The 18060-nt window shown below is 29.8% G+C and overlaps 1 protein-coding gene across 3 annotated transcripts; it reads right to left on the bottom strand.

Moving 5' to 3' along the window:
• Positions 1-1249: 1249 nt before the first annotated feature.
• On the bottom strand, positions 1250-4365 carry LOC107902581 (beta-1,3-galactosyltransferase 7). Of its 3 annotated transcripts, none has more exons than XM_041114028.1 (11): positions 4064-4365; positions 3864-3906; positions 3705-3781; positions 3373-3584; positions 3230-3293; positions 2995-3067; positions 2780-2900; positions 2593-2680; positions 2354-2479; positions 1836-1945; positions 1250-1668 (listed from the first exon to the last, which is right to left on the bottom strand). In XM_041114028.1, exons 1-11 carry the CDS (start codon positions 4153-4155, stop codon positions 1520-1522), a joined length of 1155 nt encoding a protein of 384 aa, XP_040969962.1. In that variant the 5' UTR covers positions 4156-4365; the 3' UTR covers positions 1250-1519. The 3 variants fall into 3 exon arrangements, with proteins under 3 accessions (XP_040969962.1, XP_040969963.1, XP_040969964.1); XM_041114029.1 differs by having other exon boundaries at positions 3705-3763; positions 4064-4362; XM_041114030.1 differs by lacking the exon at positions 4064-4365 and having other exon boundaries at positions 3373-3595; positions 3705-3763; positions 3864-3880.
• Positions 4366-18060: the final 13695 nt, after the last annotated feature.

The following is an 18060-nucleotide window of genomic DNA, read 5'->3' as shown; positions in this document are numbered from 1 at the left end:
AGGGTCGGAAGCGTGTAAATTATTGTACTAAAAAATCACACAAAGTTCAATTCCCAGGGAAGAGAGGTGGATCACAAGGATCTCTTAAATACCAAGTCTTTCCTTAGTCAGAATATTCCTTCTAACGTAATTTAATAGCACAATTAAATACTACTATTATACCCTCAAATATTGAAAGAAAAATAGGACAAAAAGAACACAAGAGTTTTAACGAGGTTCGGTAAATTATACCTACGTCCTCGGGCACTAACACCAGATGATAACTTTACTATCTCCAAAATATTACAAACAAATAGAATTCCTTAAGAATTCTCAAATGGGAGAAGAGAGAAAACTAAGAGAGAAAGATTGGTTGGGATGGTTGAAATGAAAAATGAAAAGGCCTATTTATAGTTGAGGTTCAGGGACTAACTTGCAAATGGCCTAAAAAATTAGGGACCAAAATTGTAATTATCCCATTCAACTTTTCAACATTCGGTGCAACTTGCTCAACCTTTTTAACAAGTTGCTTCCTACCTTTGTTGACTTTTCAACAGGCTTAGTATCCAAATTGCTTAAAAATAATAAAAGCAAGTAATTTAGACCCAAATCCCATGATATATGCAAGTATCGATGGCTTACTTCACCAGCACTGTGGAGGTCCTCCTCTGAGCATCCGCCCCAAAGCGGATGAGCTCGAACAGCAGCTTCCATGTTGGTGAAGAACTCCTGCGCGGGATGAGGAGCATTGTTGGAGAACAAAACTACGAAGATGCAATATAGCGACGGTTAAAAACCCAGAAATGATTTTCTAGAATTAAACATCCCGATCCTTCTCATAGTGAAATTAAGTTCTGTTTGGCAACGGATTTACAAACAGAAGAGCTTGCGTGTCGAGAATTTTACTTGAATTCGAAGCAATAAACAATTAAAATCTAGTTCCTCCAAAATTTTGAATTTTAGCAGCCTCATTACCAAAAAGAAATTGTTGATTATTACCAAATAAACAATCATTAATCAATTCTGGTTAAGCACAAATCACGTTCTATCTTAAGCTCTTATATACACTTAAACATGAGAACTATAATGAAAAGAAAAAAGTAAATAATTGAAGACAGAGGGAACTTTTGATGGATTTAACGAAATCAGTAGAGGAAGGCTGGCGCATTACGCTCTAGAAAATCTTGCAATCTTAAGAAAACGTCGGGATTATCCATTTCGGCTTATAACCAACAGATTATTTGACAATTTTCTGGGCTTAGACTGAATATAGCTTGTAATTTGAGTTGAGTATTATACTTTTGAGAACCAATTAAAATTCCGCTCATTCTTGAATGAATATAATTTCTATGAGAAAGAAAAAACAAAATTTTGTGTGTATAAATACATACTATCTAACAACTCAACGCCGCCTTTTTTTTGTTTTCCATTTCTGAAAGTAAACGGTCGAGGATATGCATTGAAAGCAGAAGTTTCCTCCACCATTGATCAACCACGAAACCCCCCCCCTTCCTCCCCCAAAAGAAAACCTTATATCGGTTTAAAATAAGGCACTCCAAATTACAGCATCCCCTTCCCCGCACCTTTGATGAACGATTTTGATCTTCTCCACTGATCTGCAGATTCCACTGCAACTCCAATCAAATGATGCGGCACACGCATTGCCTGCTTTTGCCTTCAGCTCACAATCTGCACCATGCATTTCCAAAACAGAATCTCCATTAAGCAAACACTAATTTACCCACCTCATTCTAATTTAGAATGCCTATGGTTATGGTTTGCGTGCGTTTCACATGAATCCATCCTTGTTTCGACCTTCCTTTGATTAAACTACTTGTGTTCTTGAAGAACTTTACCTGGTGGAGTACCACAGCACATGCTCTTAATATTCAAGTGCTGAACCTCGAGGCCGATAAACCATGAACCGAGGGACACATCTTCATTAGCATACTTGTGCAATATATGCCTGCAATTCAGTCAGAATCACCCTGAATGTTATTAACCATGCCTGTCTTTTTAAGGTAGAATATTATCAGTGCCGAGGATCAAAGGTGCAAAGTCACTACATCAAAACAAAATGCAAATTCAACAGTCTGAGACTGCCATTTAGCTCTACGATATAAAATATAACAGAATTTATGCAGGGTAATAACCGATCTTCAATGTTTTGATGACATGCTTTAAGTAAAAAGAAACTGCTACATGATCTAACTGGTAAAAAACAAAAAGAAAACCAAGGGGAAGGAAGGGGATGAAGGTGACACTGCCAAATGCACACACATACAAGGGCTCTAAAGATGAAACCAAGATCCTCAATTAGGCAAAGCCAAAAAAAAAAAAAAAGTGACTTTCATATAAAAATAGATGATCTCACTGGTTTGCGGCAACGTAGTTTGCGAGATCCTTTGAAATTGCATATATCTGACCAGTTGCATGTCGAAAGTACTTGTTCCCCTCTTCTCCGAATTTCCAGTACTCCGGTTCATGGTACTTGACAGACCTTAAGGACATAGAGGAATTCAAGAAAAGGTATATAACAAACTTTGCAGGACAAAACAAAGCAAATTGGAGAGTAGTATTATCATTGAAAAAAAAAATACCAGAACTAATTACTTTTTAGAAAGAACCGGTCCGGATTTCATGCACCCTATATAGGCCATGGGCTTGGAACGGTAACGGCCAAGAAGTGCAGCTAGCTTACCTATCAGAAAAAAATATGCATAAACAAATTCACTAATGAAACAATCAAAAGCTTTTGTTAAGTTCTATATGTTTCTAACATTAGAGATGGCAAACCCACCAAGATTAACATGGACATCATCGTCCACCTTGACGTAGAACTCGGCATCCCAATTTGCAACTGCAGTACAAATATAAGTTTTTGTTTTTGCAGATAATTCATGATATCCTTCAACATGCTCCTGTATTAGAAGGTTGGTAACAGTTTAAAGGTATGAAATGGGGATAATATGTCAGTAAGAGTTTTCGACATTATCACGGGAAGACTTGTCTAACCAGTCTAAGGAAGTCCTTATGTTGAGCATCCTCTGAATCAATGGCTCTATCTAAAATGCTGTCGGATGTTGCACTGGAGTTAATAAATGCAGATATAAACGTACGTCAGTTTGAATTTCATACTGAAGCAAGTACATTTCTCCCATTTTCATCACACTTTAAACATTACCATTCACGCTCAAGATTTGATCTCCATATGCATGCACTTGAAAAAGGAACTGAAAAATGATTTTACCTATGGCCGATTATGAAACGGATAATAATCCCCTTTTCACGCTCCAACCGAACAAGCTTTTCCCCTGCTCAAACATAAACATAAGAATTCATTTCGGATAATGAAATACAAAGAAGAAACGAATCAAATGCTCTATAAAAGACCTTGTGGCATCCAAGTTTCTCTGATGGAATCACGCCGTCTCCTACTACTAAAAGCAGTGTTAATCCCAATGACCATGAATGCTTTCTTCCTCGGCGAGTCGATACCAGCCAAGGTCGAGACAGCACCGGTGGCATCCGAGTTCTTCATTTTCTGAGAACTACCTGGGGGAGCTAACTTAATCTGGAGCATTGCAAATGACTTGTCTAGAGATCTAGTTAGGCCCTCATCAAAAATAAAAAATTGCAAAGAAATTAATAGTGAAAAGTGAAGACTTCCCAAAGCAAAAACATGAACTTTAGCTAAAAGAATAAGAACCCAGTTTCGCACTCACTCAATTGCTTCGTGGGTTTTCAAAACTTCACCGTTCTCATCATTATCTGTTGCAGGCTTCTGCAAAACACAATAAAGCTTTGTTTTTAAAAGAAAAAGTTGAAGAAAACCAAAAACTAAAGTTAAAAAAACTGTCATTGTGAACATAATAGGAACATACTTTCTTAGTGTCACAATCGTTGAATATAGTTGGAATCCATAGCCTGTAACCAAAATCCAATAATATAAATAAATAAATAAATAACTCCACCCCAACAATCAAAGACCCAAACCCAAAAAAAGAGAAAAGAAAAAGCAAAAGGAAAGGCATTGACACCATTTCATAAATTAATAAAAGAAAGAACAAACAGAAAGGGAGACCTGTTAGAGAAGACAGTTCCGAGGATGAAGAAGGAGATGCAGAGAAATGGGATCCATTTAAGGGAGATTTTCGTCGAACTACGTTGCTTCATGGGCGAGAGAAGAGGAGGAGCGAAGCGGAGGTGGAGATTGTGAACAAAGAGTATTGGAATTGTTGTGGTAATTTTGGATGAAACATTAGGCGCGCAGGAGCGGGAGCGACGAAATAACAGAAAATGAGAACAGTTAGGCAACAAAGGAATTGCCGCATTAAATGTTTGGAGTTTTTCTGTCCTGATTTGGGCTCGCTCTCACGCCCTCGCCATTTATGCCGCATGTCATGTCGTGACTTGTACCATGAACCAAACACCCTATACGGCCGGTTTGGTTACCCGACTTGGCTCTTTTATTTTGGATCAAATTCTAATTTTGATACCTCTTCTAATGTAATCCTTTTATTTTTACAATCTCATTGATTAATTAATTCAAATAATTAATACAATTAATTGATTTAGTTAAAAGGAAAAAATCAGCATAAAGTTTACTACAAGTCTTCTATCATATCAAAAATTTGTTTTTATCCCTCTATTATTCAAAATAATATTTTAACTTATGTACATTTGAAAAGTTAACATTTTAGTTCTTACATGCTAATTTTATTGTTAATGGAATAACATGGCTTAACAATGGTTAACTTGGCATTAAGTTAATTTTTCAATAAAATTTAAAAAAATTTATTGATCTAAAAAATAGATAGAATGATGTGGTTTAATGGTGAGTAATGTGAACTAAACTAAAATTAATTTAAACCAATAATTATGAAAAAAAATTGAAAACAATTTTGGGTAAAAGCAAATTCAGTTTCTTATCGCTTCTCATTTTTAAAATTATTGTTTAACTTTTTAATTTAATTTAATATCACAGTCGATCATCATTAAACATGTCATTCTGTTAACATTAAAGTTAAATCTGCAAGGGCTAGAATGTTAGCTTTTCAAATATATAAGAATTAAAATATTCCTTTTAATAGTAGGGTATTCAAATGAAATTTATAATATGGTACAGTACTTGTAGTAAACTTTAACCTAAAAAGCTAACATCTCCATTTTAATCAAAATAATTACTAATGTAATTATTTGAATTAACTAATAATATTATAAAAATATACTATCAAAGTGTAAAAATTAAATATAAATTTGAACCTTGTAAAAGGACAAATACCAAAATTTGACCTTTATATTATTGTAGGCTAATATACTAAAAAAAACCCTTAAATAAGCCCTCACATATAAGACCCTTTTTTTTATTAATGAAAACTCTTGACTTTAATTGAAATATTAATATTTCTAAAAAGATAAATCTCAAAATTATATATAATTTTTAGTTAAATGTGTAATATTATACATTAATTATAATTTTATATAATTTTATAAATGAGATTTTGATTTGATTTGATTTAATTTAATTTTTATGGAATTATTAAAATAATTATTCATATAGCACTATTTTACATTTACATATTGCATATACAAATAATTATATTTATATAATATAAAAAGAAAGTGTTGTATTTATTTCTTTAAATGTGTATAGTTGATTCACAATCAAAGTTTCATGTGTATAATTACACAAAACTAAAGTTAATATACTAAATTACACATTAAATCAAAGTTCACGTATAATTCTAAGATTTGTCCCCATTTAAAACCACTTAACCTTGTATGTTAACGTGGAAATAACCTGCCAAAGTAATATGGGTAAAATTTTAGAATTTTATATTTTAATGATCTAGTGAGTAAATATTATTTAATAATATATACAAGTCTATCGTAAAGTTATATTGAATTTTGATCTGATAAATTTGTTAATTAGACATTAGTTAAAGTACAAGTGGTTCGACCTTAAAGTCAGTGATTTTAGAAAATAAGGTATCAGGATCTCGTTTTAGTAAACTGAGCTCGTAAATATTTAAATATTTACGGAGATGTTATATAGATGAATTGAATTTTGATCCGAAAATTTTAGTGATTGGATGGTTAATTAAGGTATAAGGACTAAATTGTAAAAATAGTAAAAAAATTAATCACTATTAAATCTTAATAGCTAAATGGGTCAAATGGTATTATTGAATGGATTTAAATAGTAATTGGACCATAATAAGTTCGCTTGGACGGTTAGTGCATGAATTTGGTTTGGTTTTATTAATTTTCTTTTAATTAAAATTAATGAATTGTAAAATAAAACTTAGATGGAAAGAGAATTTTCATTCTCATCTTCCTCCACAGAATATAAACCATTGAAGAGGGGAGAAAAAGATTCAAAATTCCTTCAAGAATCGTCCATTGCATTTAGGGTATTAAATGTCCATTTTTCGTAAATTGTATTTTTTTTAGATCATTATAACTCGATTTAGCTAAAACATATCTCTGTTTTTAAAAGCGTTAAAGTTTGTAAAAGTTGTCATTAATGATTTTGAAATTTTTGGTGTTAATATCTTAGTTTATAAGGAAATGAAAGGTACTAGTTTGTAAAAGAAAATTTATAGTTTTGATTATATGGACTAAAATGAAATTACGTCAAATTTGTTATATTTTTTTGTAAATATTGTTTCTTTAGGATTATTCAAGGATGAAATTGAAAAAGGATTGAAAATTTGAGTTTAAATGTGAAAGATATATAGTTTCGGTTTTAAGATCTAAATTGAATACAATGCAAAATTTTAGGGTAATTGTGAAAACTGAAAGTAAGAGGTCATATACATGAAATAAGATGTTATAGGGTATTTAGAATTGATAAATTGAAATGAATTACCGTATAGATCGAGATTCGGATCAATCGATAGGAAATCGTGAAAAAGGGAAAATGCATATTAGTCTTGGACTTTTCGCTCATTGTAGATTTTGTCTGATAAGTTCATATGAAATTTACTTTATTAATTTATGATATGTATATGTTTGTATTTTATTTTCTTCTTTTAGTTTGGATTGTTGAGTATAATGTTTTCGGCAGCTAAAAGACTAAATTGAAATATATGAAATATATGCTAAATACGTATAGATATGCAAAATAGACTAGATGTGAAATTATTATATGAACGAATTATATGTACAGGATGATGCTATAATGTTTAAAAGGTATATGGATTGTTATTTGAAATATGAAAAATGTATACAGTTACAAAAATAGAAATGATAGAAATTCGATAACAAGCCGTGTGAATTTAGTAAACTATTGAGATGCAAATGGCATGCTATTAAATTCCCAAAAATGAAAATGTGCATTATGATTAGACCTGTTCATGGGTTAGGTTACCCGTCCAAACTCGAAGGTCCACCTGAAATTTTAGAAGATTTGGGCAAAAAAATTAGGCCTAAAAAATTGGCTTGGGCAAAAAAATTAGGCCCGTTTAAAATATGAGACGGACTCGAGCTTGAAGATTTAAGGCCCGAGCTTGGCCCCACCCAACCCATTTTTAAGTTAATAATACTTTATATTATGTTATTCTTATATATAATGTAATTTAGAACACATTAAAAAAATAAACTTATACAAAATATATAATACTACTTTAATATAAACATTAAAATAATGTTAAGATGACTATATAAAAACTTTCAATAAATAAAAATATATAAAATTTTATTAAATATTAAAATAATATAATATAAATAATTTTTTAAATATTTAAAAAATAATATGGATGGGCATAAAATGGGCTTGGGTTAATCTTTTGTAAATATGGATGGATTTGGACAAAATTTTAGGCCCATGTTTCGAGTCGGGCCACACTTATTAGGTAAGCATAAAGTATGTTAATATTATGCTTAGGCCTGACCCGACCGATGAGCACATTTAATTATGATCAGGGGTCATTCGATGGCTTGAGATCTTGCATATGTTGCGGATTCTTTAAAGCTAGTGTTAGCAACATTGATATGAAGCTAGTGTTAGTAGCCCAAGTATATCAGTCTGTATGAATAAATGGGTGCTGTAATTAGGAATTAATTTGATGGCTTCAGATCCAACATATGTTGTGAATTCTTTAAAGCTAGTGTTAGCAACATCGAACCAAGCTAGTGTTAGCAACCTTGATCTGAAGCTAAAGTTAGCGGCTCAAGTATATCAGTCTGTATGAATAAATGGGAGTTGTGATCAGGAATTAACTTGATGGCTTGAGATCCAACATATGTTGCAGATTCTCTAAAGCTAGTGTTAGCAACATCAAACCAAGCTAGTGTTAGCAATCTTGATCCGAAATTAGTGTTAGCAGGCCAAATACATCTATATATGTAAGTAAATCAATTCCGTGCAATTGAGTTTAATTTACTGTAGCCTTCGAGCAAAGGACAGAAAAGGAAATGACATTATGTGGTTGTAAATGATTGAAAGATTGGCATGAATGGAATTATACATGTTACGGTTGAAGTGTGATTGAATTAGTATATGCTATATGACAATCTGTTATGTTCTGTATGGATATGTTATAAGTTCATGGTAAGTAATGTACTAATCTCCAAATATTTGTTAATGTACATGTAAAAGTAATAGGATGTCAAAGGATTTTCGTGCTTAGTTTTAATATTTTTTAAATTGCTTAAATTATCTGAATGTCAAGGTAAGCTAAACAATTTCATATGAGCTTACTAAGCTTATGAAATATTTGCCCTATTTTGTTTCTTGTTTCAGTTGTAGTCATTTTGCGGAATGCGTTGGTCGAATTATCTCGAAGCTCACACTATCCAATTTTTAAATCGGTAGTCCTTTATTTGTTCTGGGCTCGGTTTTGTGGCATGTATATAGAAGTTGTATTGTATTTATATATGAGTTTATTTTTCATGCATTATGAAATTGAACTTTAAATGATGTTTGAATCTTGGATGTTTATGTGTTATGCATATAAGTGTGCATTATGGCATGTAACTAGTTATAATTGAAGTGATGGAAATGTATAAGTTTAAATGTGAAAAATTGAATACTAAATAAGACAAGTTGGCATAATTGTTGAACTATATGTATGGTTTGGTATTAAAGGCACATTTGATGGTGGAATGTTTGCACGCGAATTGAGTTAGGTTTGTAAATTATTGATTGAGAAAGTGATTGGTTAGTTTAAAATGGTATGCCGGTTGGGTTTTATGCAGGTTTACTTGTATGCCTTGTGTAATTAGTAGGCGTTGATGTAGTTTGGTATGAAATTGGCACCAAATGACATATATTTGTACCACACAGTTATGTTTTATATATGAGTTGGTGACATGACCATGTGTCTATTAAAAAATAAAAAGAATTGAAGCACATGGTTCTCGATTGTCACATGGGCTGGCCACACGTACCGTGTGAATATTGTAGATTTGGTCAGTTAGTTTTTCACACGGTCTCAGTTTGTTACATGATCGTGTGACTTTTGATGAAATTTTACATTTTGGTCTATATGACTTCAAAAAGTTACACAACATATTGAACTAATTAAAATATTTATATTTTTTACTGATCATTGTTTATAACTGTTTTGTTTTATACTGTAGCATCTTGTAACTCAATTTTAACAATAAGATCAGATAAAGAATATTATAAGAATCTATTATCAATCATTTGACATAAACATAATGCAAACTATTGTTTAGGGATGGTGATGAGGAAAAAACAATTACATACTTATTAAAGATTATACTATAACTACATATAATAATAACGAACATATTTTTTTAATAATTTTTTAAATGATAAAATTACGAAAATGATTTTTACCTCAAAATAAATAACATCTCATCTTAGGTGCAGTACAACTACTATAGTATTCTAAATAATACCTTTTAACAATTAATTTTAAGTACAATTCACGTGTTTAAGTGTATTAGAATATACATGTATTAACAGAATTAAGGTTTAATTGATTTTAATAAATATATTTGTTACATAATTCTTTTATTTTGTACTATAAATTTGGTATTGCTTTAAGGAGTTATTTTTATTATAAAAAATAAATTAATAAATAAAAATATTTAAATATTTTATAAAAGGATATAAAAAGATTATTTGAAATCGAAACTGAAACCAACTAAAAAAAATTTAAACACCATTCTTTTATTATTCTAAACCATCCACGTATAAAAATTCTGGATATAAAAACCTTAAATTTTACAATAAAATCAATTGCCAAAATAATTTATAAAATCAAATAAATGTGATCAATGTCCGCTCAGCTGCAAGCATATTATCATATTTTATGAGACAATTTAGATGCTTAATAAATTCATTTATTATATAATATATGATTTAAATATGATTAAATTTTTAATGAACAATCTGGTTATGATGAATTTCGAACACATTAATTTTAATTTTATAATACAAATTAAAAATGACTAAAATATGAAATGAATACAAAAAATAATATAAATAAATATATTTTTTAAATTGACAAAATATTTTAATGTGTCAGAATTTCTATAAAGTATAATATATATTAAACATGTCTTAGAATATTGAAAAAAAAAAAAGAAAACAACATGAAAATACGTGTAAAAAATGGAGTTATTATAGTGTCAATTTTGTTATGTTATTGTATTTCATGTTACATTCATGTTTTTTTTCGTATCATGTTTATATTTGTATTATTTTTCATGTTACATTCATGTTATTTTTCATATCATATTTTGATATTGATTTTTGACTTTTTTTTTAGTGCAAGTCATATTTATATTTATTATTATTATAATAAGTTGTACATATATTATAATAGTGACTTAACTTATAGGATAATTTGTATACTCATGTTATGTTGTATTTAATTTTTGTCATATACATAATTTTTAATATGAATTTAAATAAAAATATATATTCATATCATGTTGTGTTTTTCTTGTATTTAAAATGTAATGAATATTTTATAAAATTTTATATGTTAATAATTCGTTAAATGTAAATTTAACACATTTTTTATATTTGCATTATTTTCATATTCTGTCATGTTTTACTTATTTTATGTTGTCTTGAACTTTAGTTGGTTTCGTATTTTATATAATCTATTATAATGATATAATTTTAAATTTAATTTTTTAAATTAAATAATTACATTTTATAGGAATAAATATCATAATTATCTTCTCTACTTTCTTTTTTTCCTTTATCTATTAACCTCTTTTAACAATGAAATTACTTAATTACCCTCACTATGACGAAGGAAATTCATTGCTTAGTTGTGAAGAAATTTAAATTTCGGCTTTTTATTAAGTAGGGAATAAGGTTATAGATCAATTTTCTTATATATCATATTTAGATCGGGAAGTTGGCACAATTTCTTTTGTTTGGAAACAATATATTCAAAATTTTTACTTGAAATAAATAATAAAAAATCTGGTTTTTTTACTTATATAATACAAAAAATAATAATTACGAAAATGAGACATGTTGTAGATTATTTACGAGAATAGTATGTTTTTTACAATAAGATTAGGTGCTGTCAATATGCTAGGCGACACCAATTTAAAAAAAAACACCTCATCATTTGATAATTATTCTAGATAAAAAAATATTTTTTAAGTAGTGTTGTTACTTTGTCAAGCAACACAGAACAATACAGGTCTTTTCTTTAAATATACAACAAATATCGTACGATTAAAAAATTTATTTTTTAAAGTGGTGCCTGATATATTGGCGACACCAATTGGAAATTAAAAAAAACTAGAAAAAAAAGAGTAGGATGTGTTAAATAGGCTATCGTGACCGATTGATCACATTAATTACAATGCGTCAGGTTGGTATCACCTAACTGCTGACATGACTAATCGGTCATGACAACTTATCCAACACCTCATCTCTTTTTTTTCCTTACCCGTATATATTACATTTGGTCCCTTTCTATGCACAAAGATTAGCTGAAGTAAGTAAGAGGAGAAAAAAATTGTTTGTCGAAGTTTTGAGGAAATAAAAATCAATATCCAACAAATTCAAGACATAATAATTTCAATCCAACAAACTAAAATTTCAATATCATTACTCAACCAATATTAACAAAAAAAAAACTAAAACATACATAACATAGAAACAACAACCCTAAGCCCTAAACCTACCTAATATTTCTAGCCATATAATCAGTCCACATAGTTTGTGCAATTTCATCTCTCTTAGCAGACCATTCTCTTACTTATTCTCTTTCTTCTCGCTCTGTAAGAGTTGATATTATCAAATTAGACTCAGGCTCCTCGTATAATCATTGATTAAGTAAATTACTAGGATCAACTCCCATTATATGATTATGAATGATACAACAAGCCAAAACTATATCTACTTGAGTTTGAAAATTCCAAAATGGTTCAGCATCTAATACATGAAACCGTTTCTTCAAAATCCCAAAAACACGTTCAATAGTGATTCACAATGATGAATGTCGAAGATTAAAGAATTTTTTTGCATTTTCAGCCCCTTGAGCACTAAACTCTTTTAAATGATATCGAACACCACAATATGGGGTAATATATCCATTTCGGACGCCATATCCAGCATCAGCAAAATAATATTTACCTACAATTTTACAAAACATAATTACTACTAATAAATTATGAGCTTACTAGAACTATTTGATATTGAATGATAATTATTACCTTCCGGAATTCTTAATCCTCTTGGGCGTGAAAGTGCATCACTTAAAATACGAGAGTCATGTGCACTACCTTCCCAACCAGCTAGAACATAGGAAAATTTCAAATTAAATGTAACGGCAGCCAATACATTTTGTGTCGTCCCCCCTTTACGGCTACGAAATCTTCCTTGAATGCTAAGTGGAACGGATGCACGAACATGAGTTCCATCTATTGCCCCAATACAATCTTTAAAATAAGGATAAAACCTTGGATTGTTTCTAATTTCACTAGGAGTTGACTCATCAGGTAATCTAATAACTAGTTTATACAATTTCAAAAAAGCTCTCAATACAACCCTAAAGTAACGGTGAATTGTCTCAGTTGATCTATAATATCTAGATCTAATCACTCGAAACCTTACATTATGACCAATTATATGTAAAAATATAACTACTTGCTCCATAATATTCACAGATTTAGTTGATTGTAACAAATTATTCCTACTAAGAATATCACACAAATTAAAAAAGGCAATCGGTCTCATCCTTATCACATTAATACAATGTTGGTCACCACTATATAAAATACTATTAATATAATTTTCTCTTTCATAATCTCGATTCACACGAGAGTGAGAAGCAATTTCTTTTCTAGTTTTTAATTTTTTAATCCAAAGAACCCCAAAAGCTAAAACTGAAGCCACGACTCCGACAATTGCATTTTGATCTTGACTACGATCCATCTACACAAAATAATGCCACACAAATATTTGATCACTACAAAAAAGATGCAAGTTGTTCATAAGATCACATATATGAATAAAGTTACCATGACTAAAGTGCATACATACATATATGAAAACTGATATTTGATACACTAGTAGCTCATGAAGATATCTGATATTCATTTATAATTTTTAATAAAACAACGATATAAGTATTTGCACTGACCGGGAAAGTTCAACATGTTTTCCATGCACTTCTCTTTTTGCTTCCTTTTATTATTATTATTTATTTGTCTTTTTTCAATATTAATTGATTCATTTATAGCAGTGATATTATATTATGTAAGGATTAATGATTATTGAAATATATATTATAAGGCATTGTTTAATAGTAAGTAAAATACTGTGGATTTTTTAATAAACACCCTATGGAAACATAAACAATCATATTATTATTATTATCATAACGATACGTTAACTAACCTTAAAAGAGTGTGGTAAGTGTAATTTGCTACGAACACATTTACTATTACTTAAAGTAATCATCTTTATATATTCTTTATTGCAATAACATTTTATATGATACATTGCTTTTAGTGTAATTAATGGTTATTAATATTCATTTTTGTCACTCTATATTTTTAATTATTTTTTATATATACACAAATTGAACATTTCTTTTTGGCTGCTAAAGTTTTAATCCTAGAGGGAGATGTCCATGCATTATCTATTCTTTTCTTAGAAAAAAAAAAGAAATCATATACCATCACTTATTTATGATTGAACAAAAAATCATAATCTTTTGGATCTTATTATACCCATCATGAACATGCAATTAAAATAAACCCTTCAACATTCTTTATATATTCTTTCAAATATATTCTTTCAAGGAGTTGATTATCAGCATAATCATGACCCTCCAACTTAATAAAAGCAATATTTGTAATCCTACCAAAATAACAACTATTTCTAAAAGTATCAAAACCCCCCAAAATAGTTCTCATACTAAGCTTGAGATGATGTTAAAACTAAAATCGATCTGACTAATGTATGCTGCTGTTTCAAAAACAAGCCCTTCAGTTGTTTCATATTTTGCTTCTCATGGTCGTTCTTCAGCTGCAAAAGATCACTCCTCAACTGATCAATCTTTTTTGCTTGATCCGTCAAGGTTTGGTTCATGGAAGCATTAATCACTTTTAAGGATTGATTCTTTTTCTTTAGTGATTCGTCTTCTCCAGTAAGGCTCTCCAAATTTGATTTCATTAGCTCTTTGGGTAACTGTTTCCAAAGGAAAAAGACTTGTCACTCAATACTCTACTACCCATCGATTGGAACAAAATTTTTATGTACATTGGGAATTCTGCTCTTAAATCTTCCTTTATAATTTCCCACTAACATCTCTAAACTCTAATGCTTCTTCATTGACGCACTTTGGAAGGAAAACAAGTTCTTGTTTAGTAATGCTTCAAGCTATCAAAATGTAACGGCCTAATTTTCAGTGGTGTCGGAAATGGTGATTTGAGATCACTAAATCCGACAAATAAGATTGAACAAGATAGTAATTTAATATTTATGAGTCAAGTAAGAATTTAGAAGAATTCGTGAAATGGTGAAATTAGTGAATTAAAAGAATTTATTAGGTCAAACGGGACAAAAACGAGGTATCGAGACCTCGAATTTGAAAATCAAGCTATAAATATTTTTATAAATATTTATGAAGTTTCATTTAGCTAGTATTAAAGTTTGGTTGAGAAATTTTAACGATTAGGTAGTCAATTAAATAAAAAGGACTAAATTGTAATAAAAATAAATTTTGCTAAAAGGATTAAATAGCTCAAGTGTTAAAAGAAGGAAGATTTAAAGGGAAATTAAGCCTAAAAGTGAATAGGCTGGACGGCAAAGGCAAGAAAATCAGCAGAAAAATAAGGGAAATAAGGGCAAAATTGGAAATTTTATAACTTTAACATATAAAATAAGAATAAAATTGAAGAATCTAGAGATCTCTTCATATTTTATCAGCTAAAATGCCATAGAAGGTCTGGAGAAAGCTGGTTTTTCATATTTTACATCATGTGAGTTTAATTCTTGCTTTTTCTTGATAATTTTTATGTTTTTATGACTTTTACAATTAGGTCCACTTATAGAATTCATTAGTTTTTGATTTTATGGGTGAAATTAGAAGTTACCCTAGATGGATAAGGGAAGTTTATGATGAATTATTATGAAATTTAAGTTCTAATTTTATATTAAGGTGGTTTTATTAAGTGATTTTGATAGGAAATGATATTTAGGACCTAATTGTGAAAAAGTTGTGAATTGAAGGTTGCTGTTGAAATTAAGAATATAAAAGGTTTTGAAATAGTTTATAATGATAAAATAAAGTGTTAATTGAGAAAAATTAGTTCAATTGATGGGTGAATTGAGCAGGGACTAAATTGTGAAAACTGTAAATTTTGGGGTAAAAGTGTAATTTCGAAATTTGAACAGCATAAATTGTGAAGTGAAATAGAATTGGAATGGATTCTAATGAAGGAATGATTTTATAATTATAGATCAAGAAAACGAACTGAATCGTGGAAAGGAGAAAATTCAAGAATAGTCCCTTAATTTCTACGACTTTTGCAAATTAGTCCAGGTAAGTTCATATGGCAAAGTTCAATGTTTTGTTATGAAAGTCTTATGATTGTTAAAGTATTTTATTGTTGATGAATACTATCAATTTGCATTAACTAATAAATAATGTGTAACTAAAAGTACAAATTAGTAGGAACAATGGATTTGAGTGTTTCTATTCTGTGACCCTGATGAATTGACGAAAAATATGTGATAAGTGCGCCCGTTTAAGACCATAGCTGGGCTATGGCATCGGTGCAATGTGATAATGTGACTCTGTATAAGACCATAGCTGGGCTATGGCATCGGTATAATGTGATAATGTGATTCCGTATAAGACCATGTCTGGGATATGGCTTCGGTATGATATGTGAACCATGTAAGACCATGGCAAGGCTATGGCTTCAGTGTGTGATGCGTAACAATGTGAAAGTCCATAATTTAGTATGGCAATGTGATAATGAAGCACTCAATTCCCTTATTGTTCCCTAATTTGACAATGAAGTAAATGAGAAATGGGCCTAAGGGAGTTAAATTGTGAGTAGCCATATGGAAATTATTCCAATGAGTTATTAATGAAATTGTGATTTGGAGGATGAAATAGTTAAACTAATAGATATATGATTGTGTACAATATTTGATATGATTTGTGTTTTTATGCCTATGAGCTTACTAAGCTTCAATAAGCTTACTTGTGTGTGTTTGATAATTTCTTTTGTAGATTGAATTAAAGAGAAGTTGGTAGATCGGATCAACACAACAGGGCACACTATTCAGATCAATTCCGGTAGTTTTTGTTTTATGTTTAAAGATTTATATGGCATGTATAGAGTTTGAATGAATTGAAGTAAAGATGTTATAAACTAGTTAACAATATTTGTACTAAAACAGTTTTTGGTAAGTAGCAGTAGTTTGAATTTGAAAAATCACTAAAAATAGTATAAATGGAATTAAATAATGAATAAGTTATGGAATCGAATCTTGATGAGTCTATTTTCATATGGAAGAAGCGAAACAGGTATATGAGCTATATTTTATGAGATGTTTAAATTTTTGTGAAACAGGGCCAGAGCGATTTCTGGATCCCCTGTTCTGACTTTGGAAATTCACCATAAATTTTACAAAGATAATTAGAAGTCATAGTTTATATTTACAGATTCCTTATTGAGTCTAGTTTTATTAGAGACAAACGGCATAGTTATCGAAGCTCTGTACAGAGAGATATCTGATTCGTAATACACAAAGGTCAGAGTAGTCAAATCCTGAAATAGGGGAGATTTTAACTAATAAATTGTACTAATTGGCTTCACCAAAAATTCTAGAAAAAAATTTGTAAGTATATATATGAGTATAAATTCGGGGAAAATTTACAGATTTGGATTTTGAGTTTTATAACTCGAGATATGAATTATTTAGCAACTATGACGCAGTTGGACAACTTATCTGAAAAGTATGATATAAATTATCTGAATTTGGTTAAGTGCTCAAATAAGTTTAGTAGTGCCTTGTGCTCGACTCTGCAACGGTCTCGGGTAAGGGATGTTACACAAAAATTACTTTTTGATGGTCAAATCATTGCTAAAATGATTTTAGTAACCAAAGCTTTTCGACAAAATACTTTTTGACCTAAACAAGGAAAATGCACTTTGATGGTTTTGCTGTTTGAAAATATGATTTTGAAAAAGAAAAATGCAAAAAAACATCATTTGTCTCGCCTATCTTCTAAGATCATGTTTTTAAAATTGACATTTTAACTTTTCATAGTAGTAGTTAACAGCAATGCTAAAAGATTAAAATTCCCAAACCATAATTTTTCAAAGCAACATTTTCCAAATGCACTTTTTTTTCAGACCAAACTTTTTACAACTGCAGCCATGATGCTAAACTAAGCAACAATAAAGGTTGGACTAAAATGATAGATATATTACGCAAGATTTGATTTTGCAATGACAAAAGCCAAAACTCAAAGAAATCAACTAGAATATTTACATGTTTGATTTAATTCACTTACTAATTACTTTTTTTTTCTTATTTTAATAAAACAACACTTTCAAATTCGCGAACAAGTCATTAGACCTGCTTATTTGCAGCTGAAGAAC

This window comes from Gossypium hirsutum, chromosome A05, assembly GCF_007990345.1.
Source record: "Gossypium hirsutum isolate 1008001.06 chromosome A05, Gossypium_hirsutum_v2.1, whole genome shotgun sequence".
In the NCBI taxonomy this organism is placed as follows: Eukaryota; Viridiplantae; Streptophyta; class Magnoliopsida; order Malvales; family Malvaceae; genus Gossypium; species Gossypium hirsutum.
This window is presented reverse-complemented; position numbering and strand designations above follow the sequence as displayed.